Source organism: Leucoraja erinacea, chromosome 9 (genome assembly GCF_028641065.1).
Source record: "Leucoraja erinacea ecotype New England chromosome 9, Leri_hhj_1, whole genome shotgun sequence".
Taxonomy (NCBI): Eukaryota; Metazoa; Chordata; class Chondrichthyes; order Rajiformes; family Rajidae; genus Leucoraja; species Leucoraja erinaceus.
The window spans coordinates 12,567,438-12,591,399 of NC_073385.1; the positions used below are offsets into that span (position 1 = coordinate 12,567,438).

At 48.1% G+C, this 23,962-nt stretch overlaps 1 protein-coding gene across 1 annotated transcript in view; it reads right to left on the minus strand.

Annotated features, from left to right (window-relative positions):
- vsx2 (visual system homeobox 2) overlaps positions 1 to 23,962 on the minus strand; it is a 52,914-nt gene that overhangs the window by 21,296 nt on the left and 7,656 nt on the right. Inside the window, exons 2-3 of the mRNA XM_055640143.1 lie at positions 6,817 to 6,901; positions 4,737 to 4,860 (exon numbers count right to left, since the gene is read on the minus strand). Of these exons, the coding sequence (XP_055496118.1) occupies positions 4,737 to 4,860; positions 6,817 to 6,901 (209 nt within the window). The remainder of the gene's footprint in view (positions 1 to 4,736; positions 4,861 to 6,816; positions 6,902 to 23,962) is intronic.

Consider the following 23,962-nt stretch of genomic DNA (forward strand, 5'->3'; position numbering starts at 1 on the left):
AGCAGCGGATGCAGTAGATGAGGTTGGAGGAGATACAGGTGAACCTTTGTCGCACCTGGAACGACTGCTTGGGTCCTTGAATGGAGTCGAGGGGGGAGGTGAAGGGACAGGTGTTGCATTTCTTGCGGTTGCAATGGAAAGTGCCCGGGGAGGGGGTGGTACGGGAGCGAAGGGAAGAATTGACAAGGGAGTTGCGGAGGGAGCGGTCTTTGCGGAAGGCAGACATGGGGGGAGATAGGATGATGTGGCGAGTGGTGGGGTCACGTTGGAGGTGGCGGAAATGGCGGAGGATTATATGTTGTATTTGCCGGCTGGTGGGGTGAAAGGTGAGGACTAGGGGGACTCTGCCCTTGTTGCGAGTGCGGGGATGGGGTGAGAGAGCAGTGTTGCGGGGTATGGAAGAGACCCTGGTGCGAGCCTCATTTATGGTGGAGGAGGGGAATCCCCATTCACTGAAGAACGAGGACATTTCCGATGCCCTGGTATGGAACGTCTCATCCTCGGAACAGATGCGGCGTAGGCGGAGGAATTGGGAGCAGGGGATGGAGTCTTTACAGGGGGCAGGGTGGGAAGACGTGTAGTCCAGATAGCCATGTGAGTCAGTGGGTTTGTAGTGTATGTCGGTCAGAAGTCTGTCCCCTGCGATGGAGATGGTGAGGTCCAGGAATGGTAGGGAAGTGTCGGAAATGGTCCAGGTGTATTGGAGTGCCGGATGGAAGTTGGTGGTGAAGTGGATGAAGTCAGTCAGTTGTGTGTAGGTGCAGGAGGTGGCTCCAAAGCAGTCGTCAATGTAACGGAGGTAGAGGTCGGGGATGGGGCCCTGGTATGTACTGAACAAGGATTGTTCAACGTACCTGACAAAGAGGCAGGCGTATCTGGGGCCCATGTGTGTGCCCATAGCTACGCCTTGTGTTTGGAGGAAATGGGAGGAGTCAAACGTAAAGTTGTTGAGGGTGAGGACCAACTCCGCTAGGCGGAGGAGAGTGTCAGTGGCTGGGTATAGGTTGGGGGACCTACCGTTCAACTCTGGGCGGGGCCCCCCTCTCTATCTCTCTCTCTCCATCTCCCCACGCTATCCGATGATGTGCTGGCCTGCACATGCGCACAACCACGGCCAGCACATCTTCGGCCGCCCTGCGCATGCGCAGTGCAATGGCAACTGGTTGGCGCTGGGCACTTTCTCCCTCGCTTTGAATTATGGGAGATTTGGCCGCCATGGCTGTCCGGTCGCTGCCTCGCCACTAGCGCTGAAAACCAACGCGGAGGGGGCCTCACAAGTGGAACAGCTTAGGGCCTCTCTTCATCTAAATCCGGCCCTGCGTGGGACAGGGCTTTTATCATGTCTCTGTACACTGTGGAGGTGTTCGATTGTAATCATGCATTGTCTTTTGCTGACTGGTTCACACGCAACAAAGGCTTGTCACTGTACCTCGGTACACGTGACAATAAACCGAATTGTAACTGGAACCATATACAACTGTTTACAGCAGTGGGTATATGCAAGCACGCAACTGATCACTGCCATTCTGCTGGTGTATGCATTCTCCAAACTGTGTCTGTAATAACATTTCCCCCTCAGCTGTCATTGCATTGTAACAATACATTTATAAGTGGTGGCAGAACAGTGGTGCAGCTGGTAGAGCTACTGCCTCACAGTGCCAGAGTTAGAAAGGAGATGAGGAGGAATTTCTTTAGTCAGAGGGTGGTGAATCTGTGGAAATAATCGCCACCGACGGCTGTGGAGGCCAAGTCAAATGCTGCCGGCTACGGGAGTCAAGATCGTCCCATCAACGGAGGGCTCGAGGCCCCTGACTGCGGGAGGGCAAAGAAGGGAAGAGATTTGAACTTTTTTTTTGCCTTCCATCACAGTGAGGAATGTGGAGGAGTCACTGTGGTGGATGTTTATGTCAAAATGTGTTTTGTGTGTTCCGTTGCTTTTTATTTGTGTGACTGACTTGCCAAATGAAATTCCTCATATGTTGCAAAACATACTTGACTCATAAAGTATTATTGTGACTGTGACTGTGATGGACATATTTAAGGCGGAGATTGACAGATTTTTGATTAGTATGGGCGATTGAATGGCAGAGTAGACTTGTTGGGCCGAATGGCCTAATTCTTCTTCTATAACTTATGAACCCGGGTCCGATTCCAACCTCAGGCGCTGTCTGTGTTGAGTTTGCACGTTCTCCCTGTGACCGCGTGGGTTTCCTACGTTTGTTCAGGTTTCCTCCCCGGACTCAAAGATGTGCAGATTTGTAGGTTAATTGGCCCTTTGTAAAATTGGCTTCTCACGTGTAAGGAGTGGATGAGAAAGTGGGATAGTGTAGAACTAGTGTGGCTGGGTGATCGATGGTAGAGGGTGGTGTGGGTGGGCTGAAGGACGCTGCATCTCTGAACTAAAACATCTGTCGTCGGGACCAGGATAATGAAACAGACATTTTGTTGGACTAGGTTACCATTTTCCCTGTTGAACGTTGTACGGAAAAGATAGACACAAAATGCTGGAGTAACTCAGCGGGTCCGGCAGCATCTATGGAGAGAAGGAACGGGACGATGATTGAAGGAGTCTTCTTCTTGCGTATGGCGTGCACAGCCTAAAGTTGTTGGACAAAATGTTATATTTGAGCTACACCGGAAATTGGAGGAACAGCACCTCATATTCCGCCTGGGCAGCTTGCATCCTGATGGCATGAATGGTGAATTCTCCCAATTTTGCTAGCCCTTGCTATCCCCTCCCCTTCCTTAACCCTCGAGCTGTCTCCTCTCATCCCCCTCCGCCCTCCGGCTCCTCCTCCTCCCCTTTTTCCTTCCTTCTCCCCTCCCACCCCCCCATCAGTCTGAAGAAGGGTTTCGGCCCGAAACGTCGCCTATTTTCTTCGCTGCTGCTGCACCCGCTGAGTTTCTCCAGCAATTTTGTGTACCTTCGATCTTCCAGCATCTGCAGTTCCTTCTTGAACATTCTATTTGAGCTTATTTGATTGTGCACACCATTCGTCGAAACAGGGTTGCAATCTCCCACCCCATTGAAGGAATGATTCCTTCTCTCCGGAGCCGCTGCCTGTCCCGTTGAGTTACTCCAGCATTTTGTGTCTATCTTCGGTTTAAATCAACACCTGCTGTTCCTTCCTTCCACATTGTCTAGAAAAAGTCTATTATTGCATTGAAATCCGACAGAGAGTAGATGTCCTTTCTGTTACATTTGTCAGAGAATACTGCGTACTGATTCTTTAAATGACGTCACAATCCTCCGTGCGTTTGATAAAAGGGTAAAAGTGAATGGTTCCCATTCCCATACGAACGCATTGAAAGGAAACCTTGTCAATTACATAAAATGTTTCATAAAATCGTCTTGGGGCAAGTGTCACGACAAGTTATCGCACTCGGGAGATTTTATATTAAAATTAAATTCCCATCATTCATTATTTAGTTATTGTTATGTGTGTGATCTATATTCCCTCCCCCATTAGTGACTTTCTGTCTCTTCCACTGGACCTGTCTGTGTCTCTCTGTGTGTATCTGGTTTGCTCAGCTGAAGAGAGACACAAATTGCTGGAGTAAAGGGCCCGTCCCACTTTCACAAGGTAATTCACGAATTCTCCCGAGTTTTCCCCTTGATTCAAACTCGCAGAATGTTCGTAACGAGTCCGTAGGAGTACGTAGATACATCGTAGCGGCCCGTTATGCCAGCGTAGGTACTCGTGGCATCGGGTAAGTCGGAACGTTTTTTTCCAGCCCGATAAAAAATGTCCACGAGTATAGAAATGGCTGGGATGAAAGAAATTGCAACTTTTTGCTCGTAAGGAGGGCATCGAAATAGTCGTGGGAATTCGCAGACATAATCGTAGGAGTTTCGTGAACTAAGTCGTGGAAGGTCGTAGGAGTTCGTAGATTACCACCATCTTGATTTTTTTTTTCGGTCCTTTAAACTCGGCAGAGGTTTTGAATTAAGTCGTGAAAGTGGGACAGGCAGCATCTCTGGGGCAAAGGAATGGGTGACGTTTCGTGTGGGGACCCTTCTTTATGGACCAGTCTTCCATCAGTAGATGTTGCTCTCCAATTACATTTCCCTTCCTCCATCTCTCTGTCCGTGACTCTCCATCTTGTTGTTCCTCTCCATAGTGTGTGTGTGTCTCTCTCTCTCTCTCGCAGTATCTCTCTGTCTCCCTCTCAACCTCCATCTGTCTTTAGTTTCGTTTTTAGTTTAGAGGTACAGCGCGGAAACAGGCAACAGGCCCGACCAGCGATCCGATCCCCGCACGTTAACACTACCCCATAACACCCCCCCACACACACACACACGCACGCACGCACGCACGCACGCACGCACGCACGCACGCACGCACGCACGCACGCACGCACACACACACACACACACACACACACACACACACACACACACACACAGGTCATTTATTTTATTTTTTTACTCATCCAATTACACACCTGCACGTCTTTGGAGTGTGGGAGGAAACCAAAGATCTCGGGGAAAAAACCCACGCAGGTCACGGGGAGAACGCCCAGACTCCATGCAGACAGCACCCATAGTCGGGATCGAACCGGGGTCTCTGGCACTGCAAGCGCTGTAAGGCAGCAACTCTACCGCTGCGCCACAGTCTCTCTTGCTCATTCGCCCTCATTTTGTCCCCATGGCCCCACTCACGGTGTCTTTCCATCAGAATATGTGTCATTCCGCTCCGATCGCCCGTCTCCCTCACTCTCGCCACCTGAATTACCTGAATTCTATCCTCTGGCAGTTCTGTTTTCATGGCCAGCATTTCCCGGGCATAGACATCAGGGTAGTGAGCTTCGTTGAACGCCTTTTCCAGCTCCTCCAACTGGTAAGAGGTGAAGATGGTCCTTTGGGGTTGTAAAGAAAAGACAGTGAGCAGGCAATGGAGCCCTAACGACACGTCAATTAATTCTCAGCACCTTCCAACAAAGAACCTATAGCGGAGCAAGATAGACCACTCCTTCTAAATGCAATGGGCTGACGTGTAGTACGCAACGGAGCGGAACGTGGGCCTTTTTTTCATCCATTTCCGTAACCCGACCCGACCCGACTCGCAGTGTAATCAACGTTGCGGGGGATCAGTTTATGTTAATAAATTTAAATTCTGAAAATGAGGAGAGGTTTTTACCAAATAACGTTTATTTTTACGAGGATGTTTCCGTAACCGGCTTCCGTCTCCGCACTAGTATCCTACGGGATCTTTGGTGCGGAGACGGAATCCGGTTACGGAAATGGGGCCGAAAACGACCCATGAATCTGCCCATGACCGTACTACGTCTTTTTCGTCGAGTGGTCTATCTTGCTGGCTATAGGATCTTTGCCTTCCAGCAATGGATACGTCAAATACAGATAAACATAAGGGCCTGTCCCACTTGGAGATTTTTTCGGCAACTGCCAGCATCATTGACTGACGTTTCAGGTCACCGAAAAATTTGCAGCGTGATGCAGCGTGATGCGGCGTGAAGCGTCGCAACATTTTTTTTGTCGCCCCTTTTGCCGACCCTGATATGACGCCGGCAGTCGCCGAAAAAAATCGGCAAGTGGGACAGGCCCTTAACTTGTAGCTTGTATGCGCTTGTTTCTATGAGGCGGATGTAGAAACATCGAAACATAGGTGCAGGACATTCAATAGGCCATTCAGCCCTTCGAGCCAGCACCGCCATTCGATGTGATCATGGCTGATCGTCTAAAATCAGTACCCCGTTCCTGCCTTTTCTCCATATCCCTTGATTCCATTAGCTCTAAGAGCTAAATCTAACTCTCTCATGAAAACATCCAGTGAATTGGCCTCCACTGCCTCCTGTGGCAGAGAATTCCACAGATTCTCAACTCTCTGGGTGGGAACGTTTTTTGCTCATCTCAGTGGTAAATGGCCGACCCCTTATTCTTAAACTGTGATCCCTGGTTCGGGACTCCCCCAACATCGGGAACAATTTTCCTGCATCTAGCATGTCCAATCCCTTAAGAATTTTAAGTGTTAACTGGGTTTGCTTAAGATGCAGCCTTAAGGATGAGGAGAGGGACGAGGAGTCCAAGGAAGGCGATGGCTGGAGGCCCGGCAGCAGCCTGGGACTTGCCTGAACCAGGCACCGCTCATAAGGAGTGGAGAGTGGATGGTGAAAATGGGGGGCTCAGTGGACTATTTCTGTACACTTGCTAATCGGGGATCGGGGCGATGGCATAACTCTACTGGGCCAAGAGTTTGTAAGAATACAACAGTTGGCACAGGGTTACAGGAAAGATGGTGTCAAGCTGGAAAGAGATCACAGAACATTTAGACTTTAGACTTCAGAGAAACAGGCCTTTCGGCCCACCAGGTCTGTGCCGACCAGCGATCCCCGCACATTAACACTATCCTGCACCCACTATGGAGTGTGGGAGGAAACCGAAGATCTCGGAGAGCGTACAAACTCCGAACAGACGGCACCCGTAGTCAGGATCGAACCCGGGTCTCCGGCGCTGCATTCGCTGTAAAGCAGCGACTCTACCGCTGCGCCACCGTGACCGCCGTGACCATTTACCAGGATGTTGCCAGGACCCGAGGGCCTGAGCTACAGGGAGTGGCTGAGCAGGCTGGGACCTCATTCTGTGCAGCGCAGGAGGATGATGGGTGATGGTGTATAGAGGTGTACAACATCGTGAGAAGAATAGATCGAGTCTCTTGCCCGGAGTCGGGGAATCGGGGACCAGAGGATCTAGGTTCATGGGTGTGTGTGGGGGTGGGGGAGGGGGGGGAGATCTAACGAGGCGCGCACGGTGACCAGACAAACGTCCCCGGCACTGTCAGGAAGTTCCGTTCTTACCTGTGACGTCTTTTCTTCCGCTTTTTCGTCTGGCTCAGGTTGGATTTGGAGATCTTCCTGTCGCTCGATGAAATGTCTTCGGAATCTGCATCGAAACAAAGCGTTGGATAGGCTTACCGTCCCGTTTATTGTCCCCACCGAGAGGCAACACAGGGGCTGGGGTCGGGGACAGGTCGGAGGGGGTCGGCAGTGTTGCGATGGTTTTTGCCGCCAACGTTTAATTGAACAGGTCCGTCTAATCGCAGCCTCAGACCGCTTTTGTAAAGAGGAGATGGTGGGAGAGCGAGCCGGTCCTGGGCCAAAATACTTCATTAGCTTCACAATATCCTGACTCGGAGAGCAAGGAGTCCAGAACTACCATCGACCTCATCGGGGACACTAGGACTATCTTTGATTGGACTTTACTGGCTTTATCTTGCACTGAATGTTGTTCCCTTATCATGTATCTGTACACTGCGAATGGCTCGATTGTAATCAGGTATTGTCTTTCCGCTGACTGGTTGGCACGCAATAAAAGCCTTTCACTGTACCTCGCTCGGTACACGTGACTATAAAGTAAAACTGAAACTAAAACTGAAACTGAAACTGAGACTGAGACTCAGACTGAGACTGAGACTGAGACTGAGACTGAGACTGAGACTGAGACTGAGACTGCAGACAAGGAATCACCCAAGGGTCAGACTGAAATAAAGTTTCTGACTCCCTCATCTCCATTCACTGAGACTGAGTCCAGTCACCTTATTCCCGACCCCTTCCCCCAAGGGTCAGAGGGTTGAAATCTTCCCTTTCTGTCTCCCTCCCCCTCTCCGCCCCCCCCCCCATCCCCCCCATCTGCACTTATCCCCCATCCCCCCCAATTCCCGCTCTTCCCCATCCCCCCCCCCATCTCCCTCCCATCCTCCCACATCTCCTCCCCTCCTCCCCGTTGTCCCGCTCTCTCTCCCCCTTCCTTCCCCCTCCTCTCTATTCCCCCCACTCCTGCCCCCTTTGGGGTGGGGGGTGTAGAGGGAGGGACGGGGGGACGTCTCCCCCCAACTACCCTCCCCCCCCCCTTTACCCATCGCCCCCCCCCCCCCCCCCCCCCCCCCCCCCCCCCCCCCCCCCCCCCCCCCGTTCCTTCCCCAAGTTCCTCATCCACCTGAATACACAGCATTGGACCCTGAGGCAGTATGTTGATATTTGGACTGGATCACTAGGGAGTGTGTAAACATGGTAGGAAGTCCCCAAAAATGTGCGTCAATATTTGCACAGGGATCCCGGGTATGTGTGGGAAGGAACAGCAGTTGCCAGTTTAATCTGAAGATAAGACACAAAACGAATGGTCTTCCGATGAAGGGTCTCGACCCCGAAACGTCACCTGGTCCTTTTCTCCAGAGATGCTGTCCGACCCGCTTTTTGTGTCTATCTTCGATCCCAAGTATGTGTCCGCAACAGCACGCAAGAGACGAGGTGTAGTTAAGGTTTAAGAAAGAACTGCAGATGCTGGAAAAATGGAAGGTAGACAAAAATGGTGGAGAAACCCAGCGGGTGAGGCAGAAATAGATATCTCAATAGATGCTGCCTCACCAGGTGTAGTTACGTATGTAACCACCCAGATGTTTAGTTTAGTTTAACTTGGGTTAGTTTAGAGATACAACGTGGAAACAGGCCCTTTGGCCCACCGACTCCACGCCAACCATTGCATTTATCTGTACTAATTAACTGTCATTGGTTCTGCAGCTTTCTGGTGCTTGGAGATTGGAGTACTTGCTTACAAATATGCATTCCAGTGGGTTTAATCCTTAATGAGGTTTTAACAGAGACTGACTCCAGTCTAGTCCCAAATGTGACATGCATATAACAACTAGTAAACCACATATATAGTCAACTATATTTCACTTGGGTAGATTACACCCCAGCGGTATGAACATTGACTTCTCTAATTTTGGATAGCCCATGCTTTCTCCATCCCCCTTCCCAGTTCTCCCACGTCCTATTGGTTCCGCCTACTTTCTTTCTTCCCCCCCCCAACCCCCGACATCAGTCTGAAGAAGGGTTTCGACCCGAGACGCGTGTTATTCCTTCCCTCCATAGATGCTGCCTCACCCGCTGAGTTCCTCCAGCATTTTTTGTCGACCTTCGATTTTTCCAGCATCTGCAGTTCCTTCTTAAACAAGGTTAGCCATAAGCTGAATTGCTCAAAATATAAAAGATAGCCCATTCAAAATATGTCTACAGGCTTATGAACGTTAAACATGGAAACCAACAAGACAAGTGAAAAGTTTCAATCCCATTCATAAGGTCATATGTGATAGGAGCAGAATTAGGCCATTCGGCCCATCAAGTCTACTCTGCCATTCAATCATGGCTGATCTATCTCTCCCTCCTATCCCCATTCTCCTGCCTTCTCCCCATAACCCCTGACACCCGTACTAATCAATAATTTATCTATATCTGCGTTAAATCAATGTTTTAGATCTGTACAAAAGCACCGTCAAAATTTAGCATCAGTCATGTCATGTCAGTTCAGTTTCGTTTATTGGCACCGAGGTACAGTGAAAAGCTTTTGCTGCGTGCTAACCAGTCCGCGGAAAGACAATACATGATTACAATCGAGCCATTTACAGTGTATGTGATAACGGGAATACATGATAAAGGGAATAACGTTTAGTGCAACGTAAAGCCAGTAAAATATGATCAAAGATACATTTTATACAATATCAAATATATCCTCGTACAATATCAAATATGACCAGAACCTGTAACAAATCCAACCACAAAACACGGCACTACATTGTTAACTCTACCTATAACAGCAAAGATCCACCTTGAAATAGTCCAGGCAGCCAATGTTAGAGGGCCCACCAGTTTAGTTTAGTTTAGTTTAGAGATACAGCGCGGAAACAGGCCCTTCGGCCCACCAGGTCCGCGCCGACCTGCGATCCCCGCACCTTAACACTATTCTACACCCACTAGGGACAATTTGTACATTTACCAAGCCAATTAACCTACAAACCCCTACGTCTTTGGAATGTGGGAGGATACCGAAGATCTCTGAGAAAACCCACGCAGATCACGGGGTGAACGTACAAACTCCGTACAGACAGCGCCCGGTAGTCGGGATCGAACCGGGGTCTCCGGAGCTGCATTCGCTGTAAGGCAGCAACTCTACCGCTGCGCCACCGTGACCGCCCAAAACTAAATATTGAACTAAAACAATATGTCAACTATCCACCAGAATTCCGTACCACAATACATGCAACATGCAACATGCAACATGCAACATGCAACATGCAACATGCAACATGCAACATTCCCCCTAGTCAAACTTGAAGGGAGTTAAGTAGATGAGCAGTGTTAGATCAACTGAAAGGCTGAAGTGAATAGTTTAGCTTGTTGGACAATGGAAATAGTTGAAAGGCCGTAACAGGAACCAGGGATCAACACAAGATGCTGGAGTAACTCAGCGGGTCAGGCTGCATCAGAGACTGGATATTCCATGTTCAAGAAGGAACTGCAGATGCTGGAAAATCGAAGGTAGACAAAAGTGCTGGAGAAACTCCGCGGGTGAGGCAGCATCTATGGAGCGAAGGAAATATGCAACGTTTCGGGCCGAAACTGCCTATTTCCTTCGCTCCATAGATGCTGCCTTACCCGCTGAGTTTCTCCAGCACTTTTGTCCACTGGATATTCTATGCTCTTTCAAATAATTAATGATTTTGACCAGGTTTTTAATACCTTTATCCAATAAGCCTCCATACATTCAGGTGGCATGTTAATTTAGGAGTTGTGCAGGTTTTAACATTATCCTTGTTGAATACAGCTAAATTAGTTTTATAAAACCTAATCTAAATTGGAAACATCTCATTAATTGATCTTTTCACTGGCAAGTAATGGGCTCAGGCTCCTGAATTGTGCTGAATGTGTGGAGAATCGGAGTCTCTGTTATCATTCGGAGCCGATTCGGACAAACAAGTTTTGGTTTAGAGATACAGCGCGGAAACAGGCCCTTCAGCCCACCGAGTCCGCACCGACCCAGCGATCCCAGCACACTAACACTATCCTACACACACTAGGGACAATTTACACTTACACCAAGCCAATTCACCTACAAACCTGCACGTCTTCGGAGTGTGGGAGGAAACCGAAGATCTGGGAGAAATCCCACGCAGGTCACGGGGAGAAAACATACAAACTCCGTACAGACAGCACCCGTGGTCGGGATCAAACTCGGGTCTCTGGTGCTGTAAGGCAGCAACTCTACCGCTGCGCCACCGTGCCGCTCAAAGTTGTAGAAGCACTGAGTGGCCCAGCGTTAAAATCCTCACGTTTGCCTCTGTGATCTCCCTCCTCCCTTGTATCCTTCAGCCCCACTGCGATGTCTACACTCCTCTGATTCAGGCTGCACCTACGCTCACGATTTTTATTCAAGAGCAAAGATGCTGGAAGTCTGAAGCGAAAACACAAAGGGCCAGAAATGCTCAGCAGGTCAGGCAGCATCTGAGGAGTGAGGAGCAGAGGCGACGTTTCAGATCAACGACCTTCCATCAGAACGAGGGATAAGTTCCAATGAAGGATCATTGAAATGAAGATGCGAAGGATGACTGATGCTGGAATCCAGAGCAGAAACGTAATATGTGCTGGAGGAACTCAGCCAGTCAGGCAGCATCTGTGGAGGGAAATGGACAGGCAACGTTTCGGGTCTGGACCCTACCACAGATTGGACTGATGTGTCAACTTCACCACAGATAACCATGCCTTTAACCACCTCAAATTCCCTCTCTCATCGTTCAAAATCCATATTAATCCACTTAAGGCGAAGGGGAAAAGATTTAATAGGAATCTAAAGGGGTAACTATTTCCACACAAAGGGTGGTGGGTGTATGGAACGAGCTGCCAGAGGAGGTAGTTGAAGCAGGGACTAGCCCAACATTTAAGTCAGACAGTGCATGGATAGGACAGGTTTGGAGGGATATGGACCAAATGCGGGCAGGTGAGGCTAATGTAGCTGGGACATTGTTAGCCGGTGTGGGCAAGTTGGGCCGAAGGGCCTGTTTCCATACTGTGTCACTCGATGACTCTATACGCCTTAGTATTTTGAACAAGCATTTGCTCAACTGTTCCCCGATCTCCTAATGTGGCCCAGTGACAAATTTGTTGATCTAACTCTTCGGGGAACAATCTTGCCATTTACAGCATAGAAACATAGGAACATAGAACAGTACAGGACATATTCCTCAACTCCTGATGTCTACACTGACCATGATGCCAATCTAAACTAATCCCGTCTACCTGCACAATGTCCATATCCCTCTATCCCCTGTGTAGGAAAGACCTACAGATGCAGATGCTGGTTTAAACCGAAGACAGGGACAAAATGCTGGAGTAACTTCAGCTCTCAGCCTGAAGAAGGGTCTCGACCCGAAACGTCACCCATTCCTTTTCTCCAGAGATGCTGCCTGTCCTGCTGAGTTACTCCAGCATTTTGTGTGTATCTTCCCTCTATACCCTGCCTGTCCATATGTCTGACTGAACGTTTTCTTAAATGCCGCGGCCTAAATGCTCCTTGGACATTTATATGTTACTAGACCAACTGGGACCCGTTGGGTCCCTGTCACACGGGAGGCCTGGTCCACCAACGCAAGCTGTTCCCCTTATTCCAGCACTCACTCATAGCCGACAACTGCGCAGGGGCTGCTCATTTTGCCTTATTCAGCCTCACTCATTTTTAAACTTAAAAAAAATACATTTGCACTTGCTAGGGCGAGGAGAAGTCAGTGTACTTGGACAGCAACAATGTTGAGAGTAGGGCTAAGCACAGGGGAAAAGCACTTATTTTTTCCACGTTTCTGCACATTTATGAACATTTTCATACATAACTCGGTAAATAATGCATCAAATTTTCAGATGAGGCGAATTTTGGCGCAAATCTCTATCGGAATATGTAAACATTTCTCCGTTAGCGCGTCGTGTTTTCGAGGAGATGTGAAACGCAGACGAACACACGAATACACAAATAAATGCACACGCACATCCAAGATCAGAGTTTCAAACGTACATAGATGTGGGAATTTCCTGTGCATGCCGCTGGTTTTCGTTGCAGAATCTTTTAATGTTTTCAAAGCCACGAACTGATAAAGCTGTCTGGGTATAAAATTAAAACCCAACGCGAGCACAAGTTTGTTTTCCCCCCTAACCGTTTCCACGTATGTTCCATGCACCATAGCTACACCGATTTCAAACACACTAGTGATCTGTTTAAGGGTGAGACACCAAACTCAGACCAAGAGCTGGGGGAAATGTGATACAGAGAGTCATAGACCCTTTAGCCCACTGACTAAGCAAACCACCCTGCCAATGTTTTATTTAGAGATACAGCGCGGAAACAGGTCCTTCAGTCCACTGAGTCCACACCGGCCAGTGATCACACATACACTAGCACTATTTTACACACTAGGGACAACTTACAATTTTTACTGAAGCCAATTAATTTGAAACCTGTATGTCTTTGGAGTGCGAAAACCCAAGCTGTTATGGGGAGAACATACAAACTCTATATAGACAGCACCCATAGTCAGGATCGAACCTGGGTCTCTGGCACTGCAAGGCAGCAACTCTACCACTGCACCACCGTGCCTCCTAATTATCTTAGTGTGTTGCGTTTACAGACCTGTTATGCTGCTGCAAGTAAAAATGTCATTGTTCTGATGTCATAGAAACATAGAAACATAGAAAATAGGTGCAGGAGTAGGCCATTCGGCCCTTCGAGCCTGCACCGCCATTCAATATGATCATGGCTGATCATCCAAGTATCCCATCCCTGCCTTCTCTCCATACCCCCTGATTCCTTTAGCCACAAGGGCCACATCTAACTCCGTCTTAAATATAGCCAATGAACTGGCCTCAACTACCTTCTGTGGCATAGAATTCCACAGATTCACCACTCTCTGTGTAAAAAATGATTTTCTCATCTCAGTCCTAAAAGATTTCCCTCTTATCCTTAAACCGTGACCCCTAGTTCTGGACTTCCCCAACATCGGGAACAATCTTCCTGCATCTAGCCTGTCCAACCCCTTAAGACTTTTGTAAGTTTCTATAAGATCCCCCCTCAATCTTCTAAATTCTAGTGTGTACAAGCCGAGTCTATCCCGTCTTTCTTCATATGAAAGTCCTGCCATCCCAGGAATCAGTCTGATGAACCTTCTCTGCACTCCCTCTATGGCAAGAATGTCTTTCCTCAGATTAGGAGACCAAAACTGTACGCAATACTCCAGGTGTGGTCTCACCAAGACCCTGTACAACTGCAGTAGAACCTCCCTGCTCTTATACTCAAATCCTTTCGCTATGAATGTCAGTACGTATGACAATTTAAAACCCTTGACTCTTGACAGAGGAAGTGTTAGACAATAACAGATAAAATGGCAGACATTATACAGAGATACTGACACAATGTTCAGACCTAAGGTGCTTTTGCAATGCGCTCTGAAGCTGATTTAACCCATTCACCAACAGAGAGTCGTATGGTTTGGGAACAGCTCCATCCAAGACCGCAAGAAATTTCTGAGAGTTGTGTTGTGCAGCCCAGACCATCACACAAACCAACCTCCCTTCCATTAATCTTAGTTACACCTCACACTGCCTCGGCAAGGCCACCAGCATAATCAAGGACGAGTTTCAAGAATGGCTTCCTCTAGCCTTTCTCCTGCTGCTCCCGTTCCCTCCCACACTCCAAAGATGCACAGATTTGTAGTGTTAAAGGACTTGTGTAATTTGACCCTAGTGGGCAGGATAGTGCTAGTGTGAGGAGTGATCGGCTGGTTGGCGGGGAATCAGTGGGACGAAGGACCTGTTTCCACGCTGTATCTCTAAACTAAATTGTACGCACTATCGCCACTGTGTGTTGACGGTGGGGAGGATGAATATTTAGGATGATGGATTGGGTTTGAATCACGTGTGCCTACTTGGATAACACTTTTAAAGAACCAGCATCATTTAGTTTAGTGTATTATTGTCGCATGCACAGAGGTGCATTGAAAAGCCTTTTTGTCGCGTGATTTCCAGTCAGCAGAAAGACTATACATGATTCACAATCAAGCCATCCATAGTGTAGAGATACAGGATAACATAGGAGAATTAGCGAGTCAGGGCTTTCATATGAAGAAAGACTGGATAGACTCGGCTTGTACTCGCTAGAGTTTAGGAGATTGAGGGGGGATCTTATAGAAACGTACAAAATTCTTAAGTGGTTGGGCAGGCTAGATGCAGGAAGATTGTTCCCGATGTTAGGGAAGTCCAGGACAAGGGGTCACAGCTTAAGGAAAGGGGGAAATCCTTTAAGACCGAGATGAGAAAAACATTTTTCACACAGAGAGTGGTGAATCTCTGGAACCCTCTGCCACAGAAGGTAGTTGAGGCCAGTTTATTGGCTATATTTAAGAGGGAGTTAGATGTGCCCCTTGTGGCTAAAGGGATCAGGGGGTATGGAGAGAAGGCAGGTACGGGATACTGAGTTGGATGATCAGCCATGATCATATTGAATGGCGGTGCAGGCTCGAAGGGCCGAATGGCCTACTCCTGCACCTTTTGTCTATGTATCTATCTATCTATAAAGGGAATAACATTCAGTGCAAGATAAAGTCCAGTAAAGTCATAACATGATTCTTTAATACTATCTTGTTATTATCGCAACATTTTTCATATGGTCAGTTCTGTCAATTTGTAATTTTATTTAATTTTAACTTTGCTTTAAATTTGTTTTTCTATTTTGAATGGAAAGTGTTTCAAACACGGGGAATAAACTCTGATGTGAATCTTCTTGCCAACCATTTACAGAGAGTTATTTTTATAAGGATATAATTTCAATACACCGATTTATATCTAGTCCTGGGAAAGGCTGAATTAGAGGAACAACTATTGCATTTCTATTGCATTTCTATAGTAAAACTTCACAAGGTGAAGCTATGAAAGATAAACCTGATATCAAGCTGGTATATTATAGCAGATGTCGTAAAGCTTGGCCAAAGCAGGAGGTTTTAAAGAGAATCTTACAGGCGGGTGGGAAGTCTTTAGACTTAAGAGATACGGCGTAGAAACAAGCCCTTCGGCCCACTAGGTTCGTGCCGACCAGCGATCACCCCGTACACTAGCACTGTCCTACACACACCAGGGACAATTTACAATTTTGCCAAGCCAATTATCCGACAAATCTGTCCGTCTTTGGGATGTGGGAGCAAACCGGAGCACCCGGAGAAAACCCACGCAGGTCACGGGGAGAACGTACAAACTCAGTACAGGCAGCACCCGTAGTCAGGATCGAACCTGGGTCTCTGGTGCTGTAAGGCAGCAACTCTACCGCTGCCCCAATTTTTCCTCCCCTGAGGTGGAGAGATTTACAGAGAGAGAAAGTTTAAAGTTTAAGTAGCTGAAGACTAGACTGACAATTGTGTGGTAATTAAAAATGAAGGACTATCAGGGAACTAGCAATGGATTATATTCCTTCTCCCATCTTAGCGATGACTAAATATTACATTTCAAACGGGCCTTGAAGACAATCAGTGAACACTTTGTACAAAAGTTTGTTAACTATCCCTATGTAAGGTATTACTTTTTTAATTATTCACTTGCAGGGTGGAGATCTCATTTTGAATGCTTGTGTTTACTGTTCACCTGTAATTGCCCCTGAACAGAATAGAGAGTTTGAATCTGTATCTTACATATACAAGCGGTAGATTTCATGTTCTTCAATCGAATTTGCAGATATAATTCGAATTAAGTCGAATAAGCAGAATTAGGCCATTTGGTCCATCGAGCCCATTCTGCCATTCAATCATGGCTGATCTATCTTTCCCTCTCAATCCCATTCTCCTGCCTTCTCCCCGTAACCCCTAACACCCGTACTAATCAAGAATTTATCAATCTCAGCTTTAATAGTACCAATGACTTGGCAATGAATTCCACAGATTCACCACCCTCTGGCTAAGGAAATTCCTCCTCATCTCCTTTCTAAAGGTACCTCCTTTTTTTCATTTATATCATTTACTGAAGAGCATTAGTGCACCGAGTGGATTTTATTTACAATCCTTTTGCTTCATATTCAGAATTACTGACGTTTTTTTACCAAAGTATTCCAGATTTACAGAATCTTTGTGAGTTTAAATTTCCCTGGCTGTTGTGGATGGATCTATGGGTGAATGGTGCAAAGCTGATATCCCTGTAACTCAACCTCTACACCGCCATCAGCGTGAAATACATCTAATATATACTCATCCTTTTCCCCTCACATCCCCACATTGGTCTGAAGAAGGGTCTCGACCTGAAACGTCACCCATTCTTTCTCTCCAGATATGCTGCCTATCCCGCTGAGTCACTCCAGCATTTTGTGTCCACCTTCGATTTAAACCAGCATCTGCAGTTCCTTCCGACACATCCCCACATTGGACACATGTTGTAGAGAGAAATCATCATCACCATCGTTGAAAACATTAGCGACGCAGTGGCGCTGGTTTCCGACGGGAACGGTGACGGACGCACCACACATCTCTGTCCTCCAGTTCCTGCGGACTTGGGAATATAGGATGTTGGTGTGTGTGCTTTATCATCGTTCCTTACAATGCCGTGTACGACAGTGATCGCAACTTCTACTGAAGCGTGGATGGCCGTTGGCTCACTAGAAACTCATCTGCCCTTTGACAGGTCTTGTTTTTGGTCCTGCTGGGGGTCCACAGCCCCCTCCTCATCTGGCTAACCAGGTGGGGGAGACGGTTTAGTTGCCGACTATCCGACCATGGAGCAGCTAGCCCGGGATTACATTCACCAAATAAAGGTTCACCAGTACATATTGTCCCAATTATATCCATCGCAAGTAATGACTTTACTTCAAATACACATTTTCAATGTAATATTTAATTTAGTTTAGTTTTGTTTATTGTCATCTGTACCGAGGTACAGCGAAAAGCCTTTTAGTTTAGTTTAGTTTATAATATAGTTTAGAGATACTTTAGACTTTTAACTTTAGAGATATAGCGCGGAAACAGGCCCCTCAGCCCTCCGATTCCGCGCTGACCACCAATCCCCGCATGTTAACACTACCCTACACACTCTAGGGACAATTTACAACTTTACCAAGCCAATTAGCCTAGAAACCTGTATGTCTTTGGTGTGTGGGAGGAAACCGGAGCACCCGGGGAAAAACCCGCGCAGGTCACGGGGAGAAGGTATAAACTCCGCACAGTCAGCACCTGTGGTCAGGATCGAACCCGGGTCTCTGGCGCTGTGAGGCAGCAACTCTACCGCTGCGCCACCATGTTGCGTGCTATCCAGAAAGACCACACATGATTACAATCGAGCCGCCCACAGTGGACGAATACAGGACAAAGGGTGGAAGAGCAGAGTTTAAGTAAGAAGTGCTGCTGTTGCAGTTGAGGTTTCAAAGAGTTGAGCGATTGTATGAATGATTGCAGATCCACTTATGGGACCAGCACACAGAGAGTCACCTGGCTTGGCCCCATTTTAGCCCATTGAAAATCGAACCAATGAGTAAAACCACAACTGAAGGTGTGACAAAGGGACAAATGTTGAATGGCCCATGACCCGAAACATCAACTCTGTTTCTCTCTCCACAGAAAAGAAATAGGTGATGTTTCGTGGTGGGGGGACCCTTCTTCAGTCCTTTGGTGTGAATGTATAATCTATGTATAATCTATACAATCTCAATAGACGATAGGCAAATGCTGCAGGAGTAGGCCATTCGGCCCTTCGAGCCAGCACCACCACTCAATGTGATCATGGCTGATCTCTATCTCAATTGATTCATAATCTACCCCAAATTTTACACAATTCTAATCAAAAATATCTCAAATATAGCTCAAGCACAAATGTTGTAAATAGGAACATTCCCTGATCTTCTAAATGACTAATTTGACTAATTAATTAATTGTGGTCCAGAAATAGGTTTAAGGTGAAGGGGAAAAGATTTAATAGGAATCTGAGAGGTAACGTTTAAGCACAGAGGGTGGTGGGTGTATGGAACGAGCTGCCGGAGGAGGTAATTGAGACAGGTACTATTGCAACAATAGACAGTAGACAATGGGTGCAGGAGTAGGCCATTCGGCCCCTCGAGCCAGCACCGCCATTCAATGTGATCGTGGCTGATCATCTACAATTAGTTCCCCGTTCCTGCCTTCTCCCCATATCCCTTGATTCCGCTATCTTTAAGAGCTCTGTCTAGCTCTCTCTTGAAAGTATCCAGAGAAGCAGCCCCCACTGCCCTCTGAGGCAGAGAATTCCACACTATCACGACTCTCTGTGTGAAAAAGATTTTCCTCATCTCCGTTCTAAATGGCTTACCCCTTATTCTTAAACTGGAGTACTGGTTCTGGACTCCCCCAACATGTTTCCTGCCTCTAGTGTGTGCAAACCCTTAATAATCTTATATGTTTCAATACGTTCCCCTCTCATCCTTCTAAATTCCAGAGTATACAAGCCCAGCCGCTCCATTCTATCAACATATCACAGTCCTACCATCCTGTGAATTAACCTGGTGAACCTACGCTGCACTCCCTCAATAGCAAGAATTTCCTTCCTCAAATTGGGAGACCAAAACTGCACACAATACTCCAGGTGTGGTCTCACTAGGGCTCTGTACAACTGCAGTAGGACCTCTTTGCTCCTATACTCGACCTAACATTTAAGAAACATTTAGGCAGGTGGGGTAGGATAGGTTTAAGGGATATTGTCCAAACACAGGCAGGTAGTACTAGTGTAGATGGGACATGTTGGCTGGTGTGAGCAAGTTGGGCCGAAGGGCCTGTTTCCAAGCTGTAAGGCTCTACGAATTGATAAAAATCCAAATGCACTCTGATCCAAACTAATTCCAAATACTGCTTCCCAAAATGGTTTTTTTCTTTTAATAAATCCACCGTTTCACTTAATTCATCGGGGCAGATGGGGCTGTTCCGTGAGCTCATCAGAGAAGATTAACTCCGGGATGGAATGAGCATGAAGGGTAAAGCGATTTAGGTTGATCGCCAGGAGAACGGAGCCAAGACTGGGTCTTGGTGGAATTAGGAGCTTACAATTCCGATCCCACCACGAGTGAGGAGAAGAGGCGACGCGAATATTATCCCCGCACCCACCAGCGTCAGCCCAGACCGATTAGTTGGGGAGCACTTGCTCCGTTTACAAACCCCTTGATCCAATTACGGCCAAATCAAAATAAACCCCCACACACTTTCCCTGCAAGCTCGCTCCAAGATTAGCGGTGGGGGCAGAATCTTCCCTCGAAATGGTTTTGGTCTAGAGGGATTTTTTTTTAAATTGGGTCTAAAGTAGGGTGAGAATTCTGAGGGAGTTCTCGCCCCGTTTCTTTCATAAGGTTATAAATGATAGGAGTAGAATTTCGGCCATTCGGCCCATCCATTCTACTCCACCATTCAATCTTGGCTGATCTATCTCTTCCTCCCAACCCCATTCTCCTGCCTTGTCCCCCCCCAAACCCCCGGTACTTGTGTCACTGGGAGTCGCTGATAAACACCCACACCTGGTCACTGCGTCCTTGGAGAGGCGATGGGACCCCCCCCCCCCCCCCCCCCCCCCCCCCAACCCGTCTCCATCAGCCCCTGCCTCCCTCCTCCCTCACTCTCCCTGCCTCTCTCTCTCCTCCCTCCTCCCTCCCCTCCCTCCCCCTCCCTCCCTCCTCCCTCCTCCCTCCCCCCTCCCTCCCCTCCCTCTCTCCCTCCCTCCTCTCCCCATCCCTCCCCCCCTCCCTCTCCCTCCCTCCCCCTCCCTCCCTCTCCCCCTCCCTCCTCTCCCCCTCTCTCCTCTCTCTTCCTCTCTCTCCTTCTGCCTCTCTCTCTCTTCCTTTCTCTCTCTCACTCTCTCTCTCTCTCTATCCCTCTCTCTCCCCCTCTCTACCTCACTCTCTCTCGCTCTCCCTCTCTCCCTCTCTCTCCCCTCCCTCTCCCCTCCCTCCCTCCCTCTCTCCCTCTGCCCCTCCCTCTCTCCCCCTCCCTCCCTCCCCCTCCCTTCTTCCATCCCTCTCTCTCCCTCCACCTCTCTCCTTTCTTCCCTCCCTCTCTCCCCTCCCTCTCTCCCTCCCCCTCTCTCTCCCCCCCCCTCCCTCCCTCCCTCCCTCCCTCCCTCTCTCCCTCTCTCCCTCCCTCTGTCCCCTCCCTCCCTCTCTCTCTCTCCCTCTCCCTCCATCCCTCCCTCTCTTCACTTACACAGTCAACTGTGTCCCAACCCCTGGATCGCTTCCCTTGCTTGTGTATACATGGCTGTTTTTTTAAACAAGAAAATAAGAGTATCTTGTTTGTGTCGCTGGGTCTTCGCGAGTGGCAAGGGTATGTTGAGCGAGACACAACATGCTGGAGTAACTCAGAGGGTCGGGCAGCATCTGGGGAGAAAGGAATAGCTGACGTTTCCGATCGAGACCCCATCATCACTGAGGGAGAGCATGTGGAGGACGGAATTTGCAGATGCTGGTTTAAAGCGAAGATCGGCTGTTCCTTTTTCTCCAGAGATGCTGTCTGACCCGCCGGGTTACTCCAGCGTTTTGCGTCTGTCATTGAGAGAGTGGTCGGTGCAGCATCGTCGTGGAGACACAGAATTGCGGAAGTGCTGGAGGAACTCAGCGGCTCAGACAGCATCTGTAGAGGGAATAGAAGCCCGCTGTGCTAAAAAGCATGGAGGTGATTTTGAACTACAGACTATCCAGACCCACCTCGCTTCATAAAGGGCATGAGGGTTATCGAAAGGGGGTGTAATAGATTTGTTGGGACTGGTTTCAGAGGGGGGGGGGGGGGGGGGGGGGGTTCGGCGATGAGATTAGACTGCAGAAGATATAGACACAAACATGTTGGAGTAACTCAGCGGGACAGGCAGTATCTCTGGAGTGAAGGAATCGGGTCGAGAACCTTCTTCAGACTTCTTTAGACGACACTCCTCCTCGGAGCTAAAACGTCGAGAGGAGGGGAGAGGGCAGGAGAATGGGGTTAGGAGGGAGCCATGACTGGATGGCGGAGTGGACTAGATGGGCCGCATGGCCTGTTTTTACTCCTATTCCTTATGACATGAGGAGAGATGGTGGAGGTGTACAAAATAATTGTTCGTGTACGTGTGAGAGAGAGGAGGGGGTGGGAGTGGTGGCGCAAATGCTCGGCAGTGCCGGCTTGGAGTCTTGGGGAAAACTCAATGGGAATGTGGGAATATATTTGCAGGAAACAGGACTACGAGCGAAAATGTATTTAATCCGGGGTACACGGGGAAAATGATTAGTAACTTTACTGGAGGGGACATGACATGAGAATTAAGGGACTGAAGTTTAGGGGTAACATGAGGGGGAACTTCTTTACTCAGAGAGTGGTAGCTGTGTGGAATGAGCTTCCAGTGAAGGTGGTGGAGGCAGGTTCGTTTTTATCATTTAAAAATAAATTGGATAGTTATATGGATGGGAAGGGAATGGAGGGTTATGGTCTGAGCGCAGGTATATGGGACTAGGGGAGATTATGTGTTCGGCACGGACTAGAAGGGTCGAGATGGCCTGTTTCCGTGCTGTAATTGTTATATGGTTATTATATTATATGGAGAATTGGCAGACCGGATTGGCGCACTAGGTAGGACCTTCTGTAAGCTTGACCTTGTGGGCGGCACGGAGATAGAACTGTTTAAGAAGGAACTGCAGATGCTGTAAAATCGAAGGTACACAAAAAAGCTGGAGAAATTCAGCGGGTGCAGCAGCATCTATGGAGCGAAGGGAAAAGGCAACGTTTCGGGCCGAAACGTTGCCTTTTTCCTTCGCTCCATAGATGCTGCAACACCCGCTGAGTTTCTCCAGCTTTTTGTTTGTGTACCTACAGAGGTAGAACCGCTGCCTTACAGCGCCAGAGACCCTGGTTCGATCCCGACTTCAGGTGCTGTCTGAACGGAGTTTGTACTCCGGAGTTCTCCACGTGACCGCGTGGGTTTTCTCCGGGAGCTCTGGTTTCCTCCCGCATTGCAAAGTTTGTAGGTTAAATATAACCATATAATAACCTATAACAATTACAGCACGGAAACCGGCCATCTCGACCCTTCTAGTCCGTGCCGAACACATAATCTCCCCTAGTCCCATATACCTGCGCTCAGCCCATAACCCTCCATTCCCTTCCCATCCATATAACTATCCAATTTATTTTTAAATGATAAAAACGAACCCGCCTCCACCACCTTCACTGGAAGCTCATTCCACACAGCTACCACTCTCTGAGTAAAGAAGTTCCCCCTCATGTTACCCCTAAACTTCAGTCCCTTAATTCTCATGTCATGCCCCCTTGTTTGAATCTTCCCTACTCTCAGTGGGGAAAGCTTTTCCACGTCAACTCTGTCTATCCCTCTCATCATTTAAAAAACCTCTATCAAGTCCCCCCTTAACCTTCTGCGCTCCAAAGAATAAAGCCCTAACCTGTTCAACCTTTCTCTGTAACTTAGTTGCTGTAACCCAGGCAACATTCTAGTAAATCTCCTCTGTACTCTCTCTATTTTGTTGACGTTAAATGGTTTCTGTTAAATTGTAAATTGTCCCTAGTGTGTGTACAGTCGGCGCCGACTCGGTGAGTGTGTCCACGCTGTATCTCTAATAGTCTAAAAAGACTTCATAATTTCTCTCTCATCCTAAGTCCCGCTTGTCTACGTGTCAGCCCCTGCAGTCTTGCTAGCTTCTACACAGCGCTGTTACTCCAGTTGGATCTTGTATTCCCATACTGACCTGCTGCCGCTCTATCCCTGCGCGGAAGGAACTGCAGATGCTGGTTTAAACCGAAGATAGGCGCAATAAGTGTGAGATAATTGTCCTTTAAAATCATTTTCTTCTCTCCTACTTGTAGACCTATGAAGAGCCTAGCCCCTAAACGTCGCCTATTTCCTTCGCTCCATAGAGCCTGCCACCGCCCGCTCCAGGATCATGGGTCACATCTTAAGGATATCCCGGGAAATCCTTCTCTCCATACCCCCTGATCCCCTTAGCCACAACACATCTAACTGGTGAATCTATGGAACTGAACTGGCCTCACTACCCTCTGTGGCAGCCAGTTCATTGGATTCACCATTTCTCTGTGTGAAAAAAGTTCTTCTCATGTCGGTTTTAAGGGGATCCCCTTTATCCTATAGAGAAGTGACAGGTACGGGATACTGA